At 38.3% G+C, this 20386-nt stretch overlaps 1 protein-coding gene across 6 annotated transcripts in view; it reads left to right on the plus strand.

Annotated features, from left to right (window-relative positions):
* The first annotated feature begins 2966 nt into the window (after positions 1–2966).
* Positions 2967–20386, plus strand: part of LOC115240820 (choline transporter-like protein 1) — a 30677-nt gene continuing 13257 nt past the window's right edge. The window contains exon 1 of one of the 6 annotated variants that reach the window (XM_029816197.1): positions 2967–3003. In XM_029816197.1, coding sequence (XP_029672057.1) covers positions 2982–3003 — 22 coding nt within the window. In that variant the 5' untranslated portion in view covers positions 2967–2981. Of the gene's footprint in view, positions 3004–13742; positions 14124–14627; positions 15250–17690; positions 18044–18125; positions 18712–20386 lie in introns of those variants that run through there. The other 5 variants (XM_029816198.1, XM_029816196.1, XM_029816200.1 and 2 more) reach the window with 5 other exon arrangements.

Consider the following 20386-nt stretch of genomic DNA (forward strand, 5'->3'; position numbering starts at 1 on the left):
TTGTCTTGACATCTTGGTGCTAATACGTTATATATGGTTTTAGAAATATAATTATTACAATAATAAGTACAACGTTTCAAGTACAAAATAATTATCCTGCATGTTGCTAGGAAGCAGAATTTCATTGTTATCCGTTATTTTATTTATGCGTTGCGTCGATGGTGTGTTAATTTTATTTTCTATGCTGCGCAATATCTTTATTCATTTTAAACGATTCGGATCGGCGTTAAAACAATGCCGCTGCATAAATAATGCAAGCGAACGCGAAAGAAGATGGCCGACCGCTGGGGATATACCAGTGAAAATGCACCATGATTCCCACGAATATTAAATAAAATATCGTTCGACAAAAGCGCGCGTTAATTCGCTTGGTGAATCGAGGAAACGCCGCTTTGCGGATTATTATATTTATTTATGCATGACCGACGTGTGTGCGCACACCGTTAATGTGATAACTTGATTATTGCACGCCGTAATGTTTACCATATACCGCTATGCGAAATGCATATATGTAATTGCACGAGTATTGATACTTGTGCTCTTGTAATTGAGTGCCAGGGAGTCGAGTTACTACCCTGAGATACCAACTTTGCTGGCTGTGACAATTATCTATTTCTTTTTTTTTTTTCTTTATATATAAGTCTCACAAGATTCAGCCATAATTTCCAATTATTAATAGTTTTTTTAATTGTACACTGAAAAAAAAAAATTCCGGGTAAACTTATGGGATGCATTTAGTAATGCATTGTTATGAATCTTTGGTTATTATTACCAATTGTAATAATAATAACAAAACGTTTGGTAATAATTACAAACATTTCAAAAGGGCAACTTTGAGTTTAGTTGAGCCTAACTAAATTAGCCTATTAACCGAATTATTTTGTTATAATTAACGATTAATTGAAATTATTTTATTGAGGTTCTAGGTAACTTTGACTAAGGCTGGATTGTTGTAACCAATTGTAACCAATCTTTTTTTTAATGTAATGATTAATTTTTACAATTAGCACTATATTGAGTTTCGCATTTGACGAATATGACAAATCTGAGCGCGCAGAACAATTTGAAAAATGACAACTTTCAAAAATAATATAATTAATATAAAATAATAATTTTTGCAAGTAATTATTAGAAAATTTTTATATTATGCATATTTAATTGAAATGCACATAATAAGATTGACTTACAAAAAAGATCTTTCTTTCTCTCTTACATTTTTCAGTTTTATCTCTCAAGTATCGTGTTGAATAAATTGCTCGCAGGATGCAATAGTAACAATCTGTAAACGTAATTATTGATCGAAATGCTCCTCTTGTAAGCATGAAGATTGCACTTTTCAAAGAGTTGTATAAGTATTTCAATAACGAAGAAACTGAATTTTTTATTCGCCCGGAAACTAATTTTTTCAGTTTTTTTCTACCACTTCACACAGTTATTACATGAATAAATAATATACAAATAAGTTTTTATGAAATATGGTTTGAACAAAAAAGAAATTATAATGCACGAGAAAAATTCAATGCTACAAATTCCAAGCTATGTAGTAAATGATCTTTTTATCACTCCAGCATTTGTCACTTACAGTTGTCATATCTTGATATGATGAAGGAGCACGCGTCGTTCGGCATCGGCAAACACACGGTATTACGTTATTGTAGCTCGAAGTTTATACATAATCTCACTCAGATATTTTGATTCCGATGCTGTATATGTTTATACAAAAATAACATAAAATTTCTTTTCGACAAGATAGAAATAAATATAGAAAAAAATTATTTATTATCAGTTATATACGCGCAAGATTCTTTTTTTTATCGCGTATCTATTGCAATGGAAATTTCGCTCGATACAGAATGCCGCTTCAGTTTCAATCCTCGAATATGGTCCACGAGACCAGGAGCGGCTTGGCGGCAATCGATGGCGCCAGGCCACGAGAGTATAGGTATACGTCAGACGCTCACGGATACTGGCAAATGGGATATGTGTTAAACCCAATACGCGAGTACTCGCACACAAATGTGGATTCCGTTGCCTGGCGACGGTGAAAACCTGAGCGGCGTCGGGGATTCGAGAAAGGATGAGGGTCGTCGCCGACAGTTCGGACGATTCTACCATCGGGGCGGCGAGTGAAAAAATTTTCGTCTCGCGAATTCCGCTCGAGTCAAGTTTTTGTCGCCGTGAAAATTCGCGAAAATTTCGATGCCAGTTTCAAGGACCAGCGGCGACATTATTCCGCTGTCACGGTGTCTTCCTCCTAGAATATTCGCGTGCGCGGATTTAATCTTTATGTATAATTGTTGTCGCGAATTTTCGAAATAATCCGATAAAATTTGGTGCTGGTCGATCTTTTATAGGTACTCAGATTGCTACGAGATATTCGAGGAGAGAGTTAATTTTCCACGCTCGTTTATCCTTCCCGATATCGTCGACCGCCCCGAGTGATATTCAGCGGTGATCGACTAAACGCGAATATGCAATTTACCCTTCGCGTTCGTTATGCTAATAATTAATTTCCTCGAAGTATGTTCTCTGTAGGACGATGTAAAACGATGCACACCGAGACGCAAACTCTTCGACAATCGACAATCTTAATGGAAACGCATTAATGCGTGTAATGTATTCCGACCTTCCGTGAGAAATCTCTCCTCTGGCAAAGACGTCGCTCTTATACGAGCGCGTGTGTGGGGGTGCAGTGGTATCCCGCGAAGAGAATCCAATAACTCAAGTCGGAATTACTCCTCGCATATTTCCACTTTGACCTTTGACTCGGGCCGATATTGATGCGCGGTGGCGGAAAATGGGACGCGTCTTGGTATCTCGTAGACGCTTGTGAATCGCGACGATGATAAATCGCGAGTATCGCGACAGATGTTGATGAATACGCGGTGCGTCGTGCGCGAAACGGACGCGCGAAATATTCGCATGCCGTTGTCGTAAAGAAAATCTTACGAACACGTTGGACCTCTGCCCGAGGTTCCGTCATGGAGACGATTTCGGAGGAGAGTAAGTCCCAGGGACTGCATGTCGCCTCTGCCGCCTCTTCCCCTCGAACAATATTCTCGGCAAATTTTCAAGACGCATCGGGCAAAGCAATTTGACACTGTCAATAAATTCGCATGAAATTTGCCAATTTCTATGCATGGTAAAATACTTTATGCTCGATGCGTTATTTAAATTTTATTCTCATAGAAAATCTTATTATTCCAGAACCTTGGTCTATTAAAAAGAGAATTTGAATTTTTGGCTCAATCGATTGAGATATATTCAAAAATTTTTTCTCTCGCGATTTTTCTACTTCGAAAAATTATCAAGGAGATTATAATATTTATATAAAAATTATATTCTCTGTATATTTTTATAAAGATCTATAATTATGACAAAGATAGGACACGATGAAAAAGATTCAAGATTCAATTTATTTCTTGACATCATATTTTGTAATGTGACATATAAAATATTGGGCGATCGAATCTGCCGAAGGCACTTATGTATTATATACGTATTGTTTGCATGTGTGTTCCCCGTCACATTCATACCTCTACTATGTCTAAGCTATCGCATGCGCCGAAGAAAACTGGGTGAACTGGTCATCAGCAAAGCGCACGAGCACGAGAAAAACCGTGTTCCCGATAAACCGCGCTTGCCAAGTACAACGTTCGGCTTTCGGGCTCACCTGCATCTTCTTGCACCTGGCGCGCAGGTAACGTATACCTGGCGCCTTCTACAACATACAACACCGGATAAAAATATATGTATCGCGCGCGAAATATTTCTATCGCCGGATAAAGGATGGCACCACAGATTCCGCGGAGCGAATCAAAAAACTCGCTAGCGGAGATAATCGCACCGCAATTTGCGCGCGTCAGCGACACGATCGATACGACGTTTGATTAATTGCGATAATGCCCCCCCCCCCTCCTTCCCCCTTCCCATCCCGGTCTTTTTCCTTTCTTCCCCTGCGAAAAAATAACGAGGTAGGAAAATAAACGTTCGATGATTCCATGATCGTTCCAGAAAGCCGGTCGCCGAGCTGACGCGCGCGCGAAAAGCTCGTGAATATTCATTCCGATCATCTTTCGGTCGCGATTGGCGTAAAAGCGACGAATTACCGTCGAGCTCGCGCTTATAAACATCGCCCGTATGAATAAGTTACGCTCAATTATTGTGTACACGAAATATATGTCGAGCTAATAAAGCGTGTTACATTTAAAGCTGCATTTTACATGACCACGCTAAAGCTCCGTATAAAATATGCGCGGCAATACGCGACAATTCCCTGTTTCTTCTTGCCTCTCTGCCTTCCCCCTCCCCCCTACCCCCCGTTTTCATATGATACGGAAAAGAATAACGTGTCATTTTCAGCCTTGTGCTGGATTTCATTGACGAAGAAAAGAAAAAAAAAAAAAAAAACTCGAAGATTAATATTTTATATGTTGTCTCGTTTCTGCGAAATGTGTATATCGACTTTCGTGGAATTATCTGTCGCATATCTTTCTCGGAAAGTCAATAATTTTTTTTTTTCATTTTCTATCATATTCGATGCCCCGGTGAGGCAAGGTAACGGGCGCGGTCGTGTAATCGCGGAATCTGCGATTGTCATCATGCATTGCGCGAACGACGTTATGAAACGCACGATATTACATCGGAGGCAGTGCCGCAAATCGACAAACGTAAGTTTCGTCGCGAAAGTTTTTAACGTAGAAAAGAGAGAGAGAGAGAGAGATAGAGATAGAGAAAATAGGACTAGAAAATAACGATCCGAAGGAGAAGTTTGCACGTTACAAACGATGAAATTACACGCGGGATACGCAAGTTGCATTTGAAATAAAAGTTACATCCGCGCGAAATTACATTAACTCCATTTTAGACGATCTGCAGAATTCGTGACAGAATTCGCAAGAGGATTCGCAAGGTGTGTAATGTGATACGTAGCATAACATGGAAATTTGTCGAATTAGAATTATATCTGTGTCATACAATATATTTTATTTTTAATACGAAAGAGACTTAATGATTAATAACTAATCCATAATTCGATATTTCAATTACTTACGTATTGCATAGATAACAATATTTGATTCCGAAAACGGTGATTTAAATAATTCTTATTCAAATGTGTACATTATTAAGTTATCGTGTACGAATGCGCGAAATTTAATAAATTATAAGCAACCAGATGAAGCAGATACGAAAACAAAATAAATTTTAAAAAAATAATTCGATTGTACACGAGATATATATACATATATACAATAATCAAAATCCGACACGGTAGCATAATGTAAACTTGCTCTCTCTCTCTCTCTCTCTCTCTCTCTCGGCGCCGTATTTAAAATATATTTGTCGACATCTAAAATTATACATGACATCTCTCATCGCAAATTTTATTCCAAATTTTACAAAGATCGCTCAAAATAGACTTTCGTTCGCCGATCCGCGATTTATCGAGCGTGTTTGTAGAGACGAACAATGGAAGCGTGTCCAACGCGCGTGTTTATTATCAGGGACGTGACACGCGTTCGGGGAGCATCCCAAAAGAGCGTATTTCGTGCGGCTCTAATTGAATGGTTTAATTCGTCACGGTGTGGGCGTGTTTCACCAGGAGTTCCCGACTTTGTACAGCCGGAACGAGCGGAGTGGCGTCGCGACGCGCGCTCTTAATTTAATGCGGGTTTAAATTTTTCAGGAGCTCCTATCTGTGGCGAATTATCTCGCGGCCACGAGAGTCTGTGTGCGAGAATCACCCTCCCTCCCCCGTTCCCTCAACCCCCCTGCATATATCAGCGCCGGACGCCATGCACCGCGTGCGACTGGCTTAACGTCGTTTTCGGGGTGCTCGTCCAGAGCCGTTACGCGTGCGTGCTCAAGTACGACCTCTCGTATATCTAGCGAACACACCATCCGAGGTCAACCCGGGCTCGCCTAAACCACCGCAGCATTTAACGTTAAACGCAGTCGTGCGATTCTAATAGCGTTTTCGTTCCTAATCGGGTCGAATTATCCGCGATCAATTATTGTCTCTATTTCTAGCGAGGGAAAATTTTATATTAATATAAAAAGCGTTTTTATACGTAGAAATATTCTTGGCTTTTTAGTTTATAATAATTTTATAACATTCTATGCGATTTTCGCTAGAAATAGAGATAATAATTAATTGCGGATAATTCGACCTGATTAGAAACGAAAATGCTATTAGAATCGCACAACTATACATATGCATTTATATTTCTATCAAATATAGAAAGCTCCTTGTACGAAAATCGCATAGAATATATATATATATAGTTGTACGATTCTAATTTTTGTTCCTAATTGGATATACAGGGTGGTCCTTGTAACGGTCGCCACGATTTTTAAGGCACTTACAATAATCTGACATAAAAAAGATATGAGAATATGGAGCGTCCTTAGCGTCTGGATTCTGGATGGACGTCCATCACCATCTCCACGGGGACACAAGTTAAGCCCGTTCGGAGTTTGTCAAGAAAAATTTTCGCCGACTCGAAAAATTTAACTCAACGTTTCGTAACTAAATATTTAGGTGATTCCGCGAGCGAAGGGCTCTTAAAGAAATATATTTTACGATGAATTATAAAACGCCTAGATAGAGAGTTGGCGCTCCTTTCGTGAGAATTACAGTGTCGTATCTTGAAACTGCACTCGTATTATACGTAGTCTTATGCAAACTTATTCGTTATCTTATCGTCGCATTACTCATCGAAATATAAAAAGATCGATTATTTTTCCTTAGAATTAGTATCTGTAGTTAATTGAAATTAAGAGAAACATCGCTTAATACTTTAATCTTTCATGTTATTAGTTTCGAGAAATTTTTTATGTATAGTATCTTTTTTCGCGTTTATTATAAAAATAAGTTAAAATTAAAAGTACAACATTTAATTTATCAAAGTTTTGATAAATGTATCGTATACATTAAAAAATATTATTAAATTAAATATATGGATATAAATTTATCTGAGAAAGAGCGAAAATGAAGGGAGAGGGAGAGATTACGAAACACAAAGGTTCATTATCGATGAAGCTCCAATAACAGGAAGTATGTTACTATCACACTATCTAATGATTTTTGCAGGCCGATAGCAGGTTGTTTACAGAGCGAATGTCCTTTATAATTGCAGTCGATTGCAGAACCGGCGATAAATGACGCGGTCCAATGACAGAAGATAATGTCATTAGTAGAACATAGTTATCCTTGCTGCGCCCGGCGCGCGATCGCGCCGTTGCAAAGCAGCTGAGCTTGCAATTGCGTTCCCTCTGCGCTCTCTGACGTCGTACAATTACCGGTATCATTACTAATACGCATACCGATATGAGCGTCTCACGCGGTGCGGGGTAACCGCACGAATCGAAGCACGGAATTTCTCCGCGCGCAGCTATTATTCAACGTACATACACGTTACGAGTTATCCGTAAAACGCATCGCCCAGACATGTCGCGTGCATGCCGGGCTCGTCCGCGTCGCATAAAAAATTCACGGTGCAACGACCGCTATTTTTCAACTGGCCGCAACGACGATATTGTCCGATGGAATACAAGCGAACGCGAAACGCAGGAGCGTCGAGACCGCCGTAAGATAACGCAGCGCCCGACGAGCGAGAGGGTGCGAACCGGTAAAAAATACGTGAGATGTGGACCGATTATGTCACGCGTTCCCGCGAATGCGGGAGCATATATATCTGCGTCTTCCTCCGGTACTATCATTATATCGATCGCTTTCGATCGCGGTTATTATCAGTTCGAGTCTCCGCCAATACGAGAGAGATTTCGCGCAAAGAACTTTCCTACGGGAAAATTCCTTTATCATGGGACCTCGTCCGTTCTTTCGGTCGCCCTGAAGGTAATCAGTTTTTCAATAGTTCACTCCCAGTGGGATTACCGGCGCAGTCTAATTACTCTGTCTTTTCAAAGAGCGTCCCTGAAATATGCACAAGGCGCTACGGGGTTTCTTTTTTGTTTTTTTTTTTTTTGCGCGGACAATTCCGCGTTCAAAGGCATTCTCTAGTCGGGGAGCGCAGAACGATACAGAGCATTCGTTTCTTACGAAGCAAGAGAGTGCCGAGCGACTGAGAATCGTTATGTTTTATTAGCGCGCAAAGAGCTCGTCGGAGCGCTTCGCTGAAATGCACTCGACACGGTCTCGTTTAACCGATATTAAACAAAAGGGAAACGCGGGAGGTTCAGATTGCTACCTGAATTTCCGTAGAGCGTTGGTTAATTATACGTGCGCATACAATAATATTATACAATAACAAAACAAATATTTAGCAGGGAAAAACAAGTAGATGTTATACCGTTGCTTTTTATTATTCACCTATTTCAATTACGCGTGTAATAAATGTTTGCATGTTCTACGTGTATGAATATATACATGTGTAGAGAGTATACGCATACAAATCTCTCTCAAAACGCTGGTTGGCACGCACGACATGTTTAATGCGCGACATTACAACGTACTGTCCATGCTAGTCGCGGCATAAAAATATAATGACAAGAGTTCAGCGACGTCAGTTTACTCTAGGGAATCGATTTTTCCTCGACGATAAATTGACGGCGCAATCGGTGATTGTTGCAATTTTTAAATGCTTTTAGCATTGAGAATATTTTAACTATAAAATAAAATTTTGAATCAAATCCGTTTAAAATCGGTCAAAAGATAAAGTTCTATTATCTATTTACACTCTCTCGCAAAAGCTGAGAATCCTTAACTTCTCGATGGTAAATAGCTCCGTAATTACAACTTCTTGCCCGGTGATTTTTGCCGGACAAAAGTCGACTCCAATTTCTTCGAAGGGAAATTAAAATCTTACATAAAAAGAAACGATAGTTGCTTTGGAACGTTGCGCGAGATCTTATTAATTCGCTTTAAATCGCTGGAGAATGTAACTTAGTAGAAATCGCAGTTGTCTTGTCAAAGACGTCAAAAAGACGGAGGAAAGAGAGAAAGAGAGAGCGAGCAATTTTTAAATTGTTATGCGTGTAATTTGCTTGCAACAACATAAAATTATAGGGCAAACAATTAACTAACTGCGCGCGTAGCATAAGCCGTTTACATCGGCCAGGCCAGAGATTGATAAGGTATCGTGCGATGCCCGAAATTGCCCTCGACAAGTTGGTTAACAAAGTTATCGCGATGATTAGTGTAACGTACTCGTTAGTGTTTGTATCGTGAGGACCTTGATGAAACCGAAACTCGACTCGACAGTTGCAGATAATTCGTATACTCCTCGACTCGAAAGAGATATACCATGAGATCCAAAAGAGACGACGTAGCCAATGAGTAGACACGGATAGAAAGCGAGATGCAGCTGGGAGAGATAGAGAAAAGGCAGAAAAGTCAAGACAGGCAAGAGAAAGAGATAGAGAGAGGTAGAGAGAGAAGGAATGTGTGCGTGACGGATGGACGACACAACAAAGAGAGCGACTCAAAGAGAGACCAGGAGGGGAGGAAGAAGAGTATTGGAGCAGAGTATGCGTGAAGTGGGAGGAAAGCGTGCGAGAGAAAGAGCGAGCGAGAATGAACGAAGAATGAAGCATGACTGCACGACTGAGTATCGTTAACCAGTCGGCCACACAAGAGAGTCCGTTCTCCAGACCCTGCTGGTAATCACACCGAGTCGGCAACAGTTAGTGTCGTGCTCGAGTGCGAGCGGACTCGTCGCGAGTTCTGCATCGCAGCAAAAACGGAGTCGAACGCGTTTTCACTTTGGAATTCCGATGGCTCGTGCAAACGTTCCTTTACTCTCGTAGATCGAACCACGTGCGATCTCGTTGTTGTCTAGAGGGAAAGCTCCTCGCTCGTGGATAGTCCGCTGAAGCGCATCGAAGAAGATCCAGAAGACCGATCTGTGAAGGTATGTTTACGATCCGGGAGGTGACCGATTCGCGCAGAGATCTAACCGGTTCGATACATCGATTCGGTGAATAGTGATCGATGATGCAGTGCCGATCTCGAGTTGCAACCTCGAGTTGCAAAACGTCGAGACCTTGGTGCAAAACGATGGCGAACGGATTCGCTTCAGGAGGCACGATAATGGCGTTTTTGCCTGCCATTCCTTTTCGTTGGAATGCTAACGGTTTACTGTTGCCATCATGCTCGTTATAATCTAATCGAGATAAGGGAATTTATTCGGATGACTCAAAGAAAGAAAGAGAGAGAGAGAGAGAGAGACGCGCGTGTTAGGTCTCGTCGCTTTTCCCCGAGCATCGGGCCACGATAAGATGACGCTTCTCAATTAATATCGAAGCAGGAAACAGACTAGTCGGATGACGTCGGAATCGTTGCCGTTTCTACGCTCCAAGTCTTCGCACGGTTTTTTTTTTCCTCGTCCGTTCCAAGCTGCGCCTACAGGTGTGTCACGATCGTTACGCAGATTGTGACGGTTTACGGTTCGGACCGGTTGCATAATGATGGAGATCTTTTTTCTGCTTTGCGGATATGCATGGCTTGGTGTCTTTTTTTATATTCTTCATCATTCTTAAGAAAACGCGAGTGACAATGTGTCTCCCGTTATTCATTGTCGATATACGTATTAATAAATGGATGTTAATTTCCACACGTCTGATATTATTATTCAATTCACGTCAGTGAGACATATGGCTCCGAGAAAGTTTGTTCTATCATTTCATCATAATATGTGAAAATGTGACCTGAATTGTCAATATTTATTGACAACGCGCGGAATATTTTGCCGGTTACGAAGTTGTCTCTTCATTACTCTCGGTATTAACGATTCTTTAATATTTATCAACATCGATAAATTATCGGGCGATTAGAAAAATAAATATCGAGTAAATATACTTTTTACATCTTTCGAAAAAATCGAATGTTTTCATATTCCGTAAGTGCGGGTTATGGACGCAGGTGCGTGCAAGTTCTTGGATGCATATGGGTGATGGACGATGAATGAGGTGATATGGCTTACGATGACAAATGTGTCGCGACGCATCTAATTAAGAAAAAAAACGAACAGCGTGATGGTAATGTGCCTTGATAATAGCGTTTCCTGTGTGTGTCACGTTAATATTAAAATTAAAGTGTTACTTGGTATTGAAGTATATCAGTTATCTTAGCACGATTCTCCGAAGAGTCATTAATAAAGTTGAAATGTATTAAATATAGTGGACCAATCATAATTTCAATAATTATAACGCGACAGATAATTGTGTCACGAATGCAATAACACTGTGTTATATCCTCAAACGTGCTTCGCACAAACAGCACAATCCTGCGGACTTTGAATTTGTTGGCGAGAACTAATAATTGCATGCAAAATCGTTCAATTTTACAGTCGATTAATTACGTATGCATATTAAATATAGATTAATGTTATGTTGCACATGCAAATTCCTACCTTGTACAGCACATGATTTGTTACCTCTTCTGCATTTTAATTGGTCTATCGCAACTCAATGAACATGGGCAACGCATTGAGAGGCTAAAGAAATCCTCGCGAAGGTCAGTGAATCATGCGAGAAAACAAAGAGCCTTCATCGGAAACGGAATAGTTTTACTCCAATTTTCTTTTTAAATTTTTCCCTTCATATCTTTATTTTATCTCGATCGATCTGATACTTCGTTATCGCAAAATTAATATTAATTTATGGATAATTAATAATTCTTGTTAATTTAAGACGGGTAAATAATACGAAATTATGTTGTTAAATAAAATGTGAAATATAATTCGTCGCATATTTTATATAAGACATCGATGTCATGTCTTTACGAGATCTTTTGTGAGATGAAATTGCATTTCTTTTTATATTTCTACGGAAATGTATTTTACGTACATATACATACATATATACGTATCAAATCGGGCAAATAACTGCGCTATCTTCAGGCAGCTGTGTTGATAGCACATCGATCGTAACCAGAGGTTACGTGAGTTCGACTGATGCACAAGGACAAATATATATATATATATGTTCTCCGTTTAGCATAAAGATATCCGTTGTATGCAAAATCTCGAGAATTCGCGTGTAATTTCAAGAACGGATTAACTGAGAAGACCGATGTAAAAGTTTTGGCGAAGAAGAGATATCTAAACACGAAAGAGATCCGTTGTCAGAAGGAGCTTCATGAATAATTGAAGAGCAACGAATGTAAAATTATCATAATGCGTGAATGACGCCGCGAGAAATCCTCATCAAGGTACGACCTACATTCGTGCGCGTGGCTAATAATCCTTACATATTAATACTATTGTTTCTGTCGAGATTAAACTTGAGATAGAGTATGTCTGTCTTTCATAGATCTTTAATAAAAGGATATCTTTTAGAACGTTAAATGCTGAAAAAATAAGAGAAGCTTAAAATAATTCGATATCTATAATAAATGAATTATTCAATATTTAAATAAATTTGAATATTAAATTTGATATTTCGAATATGAATTTATTTAGAAAATTTAAATATATATTCATACTTAATAAATGTAAAATAATTCACGAGAGATGTACTTTTTTCCTTCTTCTTTTTATCTTCACATTGATAAATATATTCGAATTGATTGTCGTATCATTTTTTATCTTTTATTATTGATCTCATTAATTAAGTTTAGATAAATTCGTTAGTAAAATTTTCATCATTATTAGATAAAATTACATCTCTATATGGATAAAGGTAGATCGATATAATCTGTTATTCAGTAATTTGCTCCATTTCGGAGAGTTATACGCATAACTGTAGAGCGATTTAACTTTTAAGCCTAATATATCGTTAGTGGGCAACGAGCTTCTTGCGTCGGAGTTCCGGGAGCAATAATTTCGCACCTACACAGGAATTCTGCACATAGCCGGTCGTTATTATTTCATTGTGAAATAGTTTGTTATGAAATCTCTGAGAAAATTGACAGAGATAAGTACGGGAACCGGGGTTATAATTTTTAAAATTACCAAATGCATTGTGTCTATAAATCATTATAAGAAATAACCGACGCAAAAGTTGGATGATTGACGTATCATCTGCCAATTTGCGTCTATTCAAGATAAAGATTTCCACGTTAGATAATAACGCGAATTTACATTATTCGTCAGAAATTGCGTAATCGGAAACAAGATTAGCGGCAGATATCTCTCGGCTAAGCATATGGTTAAGTAATTATAATGGAACGCGTCATCGTTACGATACGTATGTATGTATGCATTTGGGGCGATATTACACTTTGAAAATCATATATCTAAATTATAAACCTCAGGAAATCTGGAATCTAAAAATATACCTGCATGTAGAGAATATATTGTCAATTGGGACAGAGAGACAGGCGGGTGGTAAGATCAGGGACAAAGAGAAGCTGCGAGCAAATCGGATCTGTTCGGTTCGACTCGGTATCCCTCGGTAGAAGGCTCCGGATGCTTTTCTTCGGTCCATGTGAAAACTGTATACTCAGGTATATCTTTGCTAAAGTTAGACGAATCTAGATATTCGTGCTGTCGGTTAAAAAGTTCAAAACTATTTTCGCTCCTATCGGTTTATTTGATATCATAAAAGGATGCAATTCGTAGATATCGTCGAATCGAGATATATCTAGTGTTTTGATACGACATTTCTTGTTATCGTGTTTTCATGATTTTATCATTACGACGAACGAGACTTTCTTTCGTAATGATATCGTCGGACAAACTTATCATCGAAGAAGAACCAGAGGGGGAAAACGACACAACAAAGAGAGCGACTCAAAGAGAGACCAGGAGGGGAGGAAGAAGAGTATTGGAGCAGAGTATGCGTGAAGTGGGAGGAAAGCGTGCGAGAGAAAGAGCGAGCGAGAATGAACGAAGAATGAAGCATGACTGCACGACTGAGTATCGTTAACCAGTCGGCCACACAAGAGAGTCCGTTCTCCAGACCCTGCTGGTAATCACACCGAGTCGGCAACAGTTAGTGTCGTGCTCGAGTGCGAGCGGACTCGTCGCGAGTTCTGCATCGCAGCAAAAACGGAGTCGAACGCGTTTTCACTTTGGAATTCCGATGGCTCGTGCAAACGTTCCTTTACTCTCGTAGATCGAACCACGTGCGATCTCGTTGTTGTCTAGAGGGAAAGCTCCTCGCTCGTGGATAGTCCGCTGAAGCGCATCGAAGAAGATCCAGAAGACCGATCTGTGAAGGTATGTTTACGATCCGGGAGGTGACCGATTCGCGCAGAGATCTAACCGGTTCGATACATCGATTCGGTGAATAGTGATCGATGATGCAGTGCCGATCTCGAGTTGCAACCTCGAGTTGCAAAACGTCGAGACCTTGGTGCAAAACGATGGCGAACGGATTCGCTTCAAGGGGCACGATAATGGCGTTTTTGCCTGCCATTCCTTTTCGTTGGAATGCTAACGGTTTACTGTTGCCATCATGCTCGTTATAATCTAATCGAGATAAGGGAATTTATTCGGATGACTCAAAGAAAGAAAGAGAGAGAGAGAGAGAGAGACGCGCGTGTTAGGTCTCGTCGCTTTTCCCCGAGCATCGGGCCACGATAAGATGACGCTTCTCAATTAATATCGAAGCAGGAAACAGACTAGTCGGATGACGTCGGAATCGTTGCCGTTTCTACGCTCCAAGTCTTCGCACGGTTTTTTTTTTCCTCGTCCGTTCCAAGCTGCGCCTACAGGTGTGTCACGATCGTTACGCAGATTGTGACGGTTTACGGTTCGGACCGGTTGCATAATGATGGAGATCTTTTTTCTGCTTTGCGGATATGCATGGCTTGGTGTCTTTTTTTATATTCTTCATCATTCTTAAGAAAACGCGAGTGACAATGTGTCTCCCGTTATTCATTGTCGATATACGTATTAATAAATGGATGTTAATTTCCACACGTCTGATATTATTATTCAATTCACGTCAGTGAGACATATGGCTCCGAGAAAGTTTGTTCTATCATTTCATCATAATATGTGAAAATGTGACCTGAATTGTCAATATTTATTGACAACGCGCGGAATATTTTGCCGGTTACGAAGTTGTCTCTTCATTACTCTCGGTATTAACGATTCTTTAATATTTATCAACATCGATAAATTATCGGGCGATTAGAAAAATAAATATCGAGTAAATATACTTTTTACATCTTTCGAAAAAATCGAATGTTTTCATATTCCGTAAGTGCGGGTTATGGACGCAGGTGCGTGCAAGTTCTTGGATGCATATGGGTGATGGACGATGAATGAGGTGATATGGCTTACGATGACAAATGTGTCGCGACGCATCTAATTAAGAAAAAAAACGAACAGCGTGATGGTAATGTGCCTTGATAATAGCGTTTCCTGTGTGTGTCACGTTAATATTAAAATTAAAGTGTTACTTGGTATTGAAGTATATCAGTTATCTTAGCACGATTCTCCGAAGAGTCATTAATAAAGTTGAAATGTATTAAATATAGTGGACTAATCATAATTTCAATAAATATAACGGGACAGATAATTGTGTCACGAATGCAATAACACTGTGTTATATCCTCAAACGTGCTTCGCACAAACAGCACAATCCTGCGGACTTTGAATTTGTTGGCGAGAACTAATAATTGCATGCAAAATCGTTCAATTTTACAGTCGATTAATTACGTATGCATATTAAATATAGATTAATGTTATGTTGCACATGCAAATTCCTACCTTGTACAGCACATGATTTGTTACCTCTTCTGCATTTTAATTGGTCTATCGCAACTCAATGAACATGGGCAACGCATTGAGAGGCTAAAGAAATCCTCGCGAAGGTCAGTGAATCATGCGAGAAAACAAAGAGCCTTCATCGGAAACGGAATAGTTTTACTCCAATTTTCTTTTTAAATTTTTCCCTTCATATCTTTATTTTATCTCGATCGATCTGATACTTCGTTATCGCAAAATTAATATTAATTTATGGATAATTAATAATTCTTGTTAATTTAAGACGGGTAAATAATACGAAATTATGTTGTTAAATAAAATGTGAAATATAATTCGTCGCATATTTTATATAAGACATCGATGTCATGTCTTTACGAGATCTTTTGTGAGATGAAATTGCATTTCTTTTTATATTTCTACGGAAATGTATTTTACGTACATATACATACATATATACGTATCAAATCGGGCAAATAACTGCGCTATCTTCAGGCAGCTGTGTTGATAGCACATCGATCGTAACCAGAGGTTACGTGAGTTCGACTGATGCACAAGGACAAATATATATATATATATGTTCTCCGTTTAGCATAAAGATATCCGTTGTATGCAAAATCTCGAGAATTCGCGTGTAATTTCAAGAACGGATTAACTGAGAAGACCGATGTAAAAGTTTTGGCGAAGAAGAGATATCTAAACACGAAAGAGATCCGTTGTCAGAAGGAGCTTCATGAATAATTGAAGAGCAACGAATGTAAAATTATCATAATGCGTGAATGACGCCGCGAGAAATCCTCATCAAGGTACGACCTACATTCGTGCGCGTGGCTAATAATCCTTACATATTAATACTATTGTTTCTGTCGAGATTAAACTTGAGATAGAGTATGTCTGTCTTTCATAGATCTTTAATAAAAGGATATCTTTTAGAACGTTAAATGCTGAAAAAATAAGAGAAGCTTAAAATAATTCGATATCTATAATAAATGAATTATTCAATATTTAAATAAATTTGAATATTAAATTTGATATTTCGAATATGAATTTATTTAGAAAATTTAAATATATATTCATACTTAATAAATGTAAAATAATTCACGAGAGATGTACTTTTTTCCTTCTTCTTTTTATCTTCACATTGATAAATATATTCGAATTGATTGTCGTATCATTTTTTATCTTTTATTATTGATCTCATTAATTAAGTTTAGATAAATTCGTTAGTAAAATTTTCATCATTATTAGATAAAATTACATCTCTATATGGATAAAGGTAGATCGATATAATCTGTTATTCAGTAATTTGCTCCATTTCGGAGAGTTATACGCATAACTGTAGAGCGATTTAACTTTTAAGCCTAATATATCGTTAGTGGGCAACGAGCTTCTTGCGTCGGAGTTCCGGGAGCAATAATTTCGCACCTACACAGGAATTCTGCACATAGCCGGTCGTTATTATTTCATTGTGAAATAGTTTGTTATGAAATCTCTGAGAAAATTGACAGAGATAAGTACGGGAACCGGGGTTATAATTTTTAAAATTACCAAATGCATTGTGTCTATAAATCATTATAAGAAATAACCGACGCAAAAGTTGGATGATTGACGTATCATCTGCCAATTTGCGTCTATTCAAGATAAAGATTTCCACGTTAGATAATAACGCGAATTTACATTATTCGTCAGAAATTGCGTAATCGGAAACAAGATTAGCGGCAGATATCTCTCGGCTAAGCATATGGTTAAGTAATTATAATGGAACGCGTCATCGTTACGATACGTATGTATGTATGCATTTGGGGCGATATTACACTTTGAAAATCATATATCTAAATTATAAACCTCAGGAAATCTGGAATCTAAAAATATACCTGCATGTAGAGAATATATTGTCAATTGGGACAGAGAGACAGGCGGGTGGTAAGATCAGGGACAAAGAGAAGCTGCGAGCAAATCGGATCTGTTCGGTTCGACTCGGTATCCCTCGGTAGAAGGCTCCGGATGCTTTTCTTCGGTCCATGTGAAAACTGTATACTCAGGTATATCTTTGCTAAAGTTAGACGAATCTAGATATTCGTGCTGTCGGTTAAAAAGTTCAAAACTATTTTCGCTCCTATCGGTTTATTTGATATCATAAAAGGATGCAATTCGTAGATATCGTCGAATCGAGATATATCTAGTGTTTTGATACGACATTTCTTGTTATCGTGTTTTCATGATTTTATCATTACGACGAACGAGACTTTCTTTCGTAATGATATCGTCGGACAAACTTATCATCGAAGAAGAACCAGAGGGGAAAAAGTCGCGTGAATAAGTGGATAAACCTTCAATCTATCTGAACCTAGCGTGTCGTTCTGTTCGTAGTTGATCGTAGTCGTTTTATTTGCAATGTACATATTGACCGAATTCAACAAGTGAAGGTGTGATAATAAATTAATAACGTAAATTAAATAACTATTTATAATAGTGTAAAATAAAATTTATCTGTATAACGCAGAAAGATTTATAAATTCATAAATTAAGCTGAAATAATTATTTGGCAAGTGACATTGAATAAATAATTAATAATACGATACAGATAGATATAATCTCTGCTAAAAATAATGTTAAATAAAATCGATACTGTACGCGGGTAAGCATTGTGCTCTCGATAGGCATCGTATAGTTGCACTTTTAGTGCGTTTCACGGACGTTTGTGTATAAATGTGACTCATGATTCTTCTTGCGCCTTTGTACGAGTGTATAATTAGCGCAAAGATCGCTCTAACTCGCCATTTAGTCATCTTTCTATTGCGTATATTGTCTCGTGCGATTTTCATTGTCGCGAGCGTGCGAGAAACTTACCAGACGTAGACTTAGAAGACGTTATCTTCCCGAGGTTAAGTTTCTCTCTCGCATGCCGTATACCATCGCGACGACCCATGACGGACGAGATTATGTATCCAGTCAGCGGCTGAAGAGTGTTGATCCGCAGGAAAAATTCGCAACTTCTTGCCTCGAAAATTTTCCTCAGGAATACGTACAACTCCCTCTCGGGAGGCTTTTCACCCAAGTTTCATTGAAAAGGTATACGTCGCCTGATGCCCCCGTAAGTTTCCAAGAAATACGTCTTTCATAACTTTCCGCAAACTCCGCTGAATCTACGGGTAATGCCTTCGGATATGCGAAAATAGATCGCAGGTTGGCAAACCACTAGCGCGAAAATAATTCGCGATGCCAAGCGGTTAGCAATACTTATCGATGCATTCTGATTGTCGTATATATTTACAAGTGCATACACTATTATTTCATTTAGATATGCAAATAGCGGGATACTCTGTTGATAAATTGTACATAATACATGTGTGTGTGTGTGACAATCTAAGCCATCTAATATTAGCTGTAACCCTTCCCCCCCCTCTACATTTAAATCTATATATAATAAGTTAAATAGAAGAGCATCTCTCTCTCTCCGAACTAAAACAAAACCGCGCGAAATTGTTCTATGTCACGGATTAGCTGTGTAAATAAATATAATTCTTTCATACAGATCGTGGATAATTATGGTAAAAAGTGGCACGATAAACGACCCATTTAAAAAAAAAAAAAACCATTCCAGAAAAATCAAGCTACGAGTTATTACGCTATATACACATATATACGTAGTTCTAAAATCGATTATCCGATATACATGACACTTTTAACAAAGAGAGAGAGAGAGAGAAAAAGAAAGTCAAAATATATTTAAAATAATTAAAAATAATATATATACAGTTCTTATTACATATATTATTTGAACCTATCATTTACTATAATGGTAACCAACCGCTGATTATTTATATCGTATGAAAAACGTGATATTGCTCGTGATTAAGCGTTATCATAGCTAGCTCCAGATAAATAATTCTAAACAAACGAGCGAAATTGCTGACAATGTTCATGCGTCTCACTCGATACCGAGTGATATCGACCGGGTCGGGAAAGCGTTAATCCGTCTTGCATCTATGATCTAATATCTAATGAATATTCCTTGCGACACGGTGCGCACATGTGGAGGAACAATTTGATTATATCGCGAGCCAGACACGTTAAAGTTTAATTCATTCGCGGTTGCGTCGATTTTTATTTGATAGCGTTCCGATAATCATTACAAATTCAATGAAGGATTAACTTTTCATGCAACCTTAAGGGATACTTTTTATGCAAAAGTAGTATAAAATAGAAAAAAAAAAATTAACGTTTTACGGATTTTTTGTGTAGAAATAAATTGATATAAAACTAACATTCGCATTTTGTTAAAGATATTGTGACGTGACATGTCGAAAACATGTGATTTTATTTGAAATACGTCGGTGTATAAGATTAGCGAAAATGGGAACTAATGACGTAATTGTAATGTCTTCAAACGAGCAATAAACCATATCCATGATTGTCACTCAACACCATACCGCGTGACTCAGGCTCTCTTACGCTTTTGTACACGTATAAGCCTGATAAAACTTTTCTCGTGTTTCTTTCTTACTGAAACACGAAAGTAACATTAACCTACTGCACTCAATATATATATTTTGTGTGACTTTTCCATAGTATATCTTCAGTAATTTTGTTATAAATTCTACGTCACAGTGTTCGTGTAAAAGCTATTCTCAACCAAATAAATATATATACGCGTCTTCTTTATACAATACATATCTCACGACGTAGATAACTAACAGATTTACGATCTGCAAAAAGATATCACATACAACGATTGTCATAAAATATTATTATTATTATTAATATTA

Source organism: Formica exsecta, unplaced genomic scaffold (genome assembly GCF_003651465.1).
Source record: "Formica exsecta isolate Colony F162 unplaced genomic scaffold, ASM365146v1 scaffold451, whole genome shotgun sequence".
NCBI lineage: Eukaryota > Metazoa > Arthropoda > Insecta > Hymenoptera > Formicidae > Formica > Formica exsecta.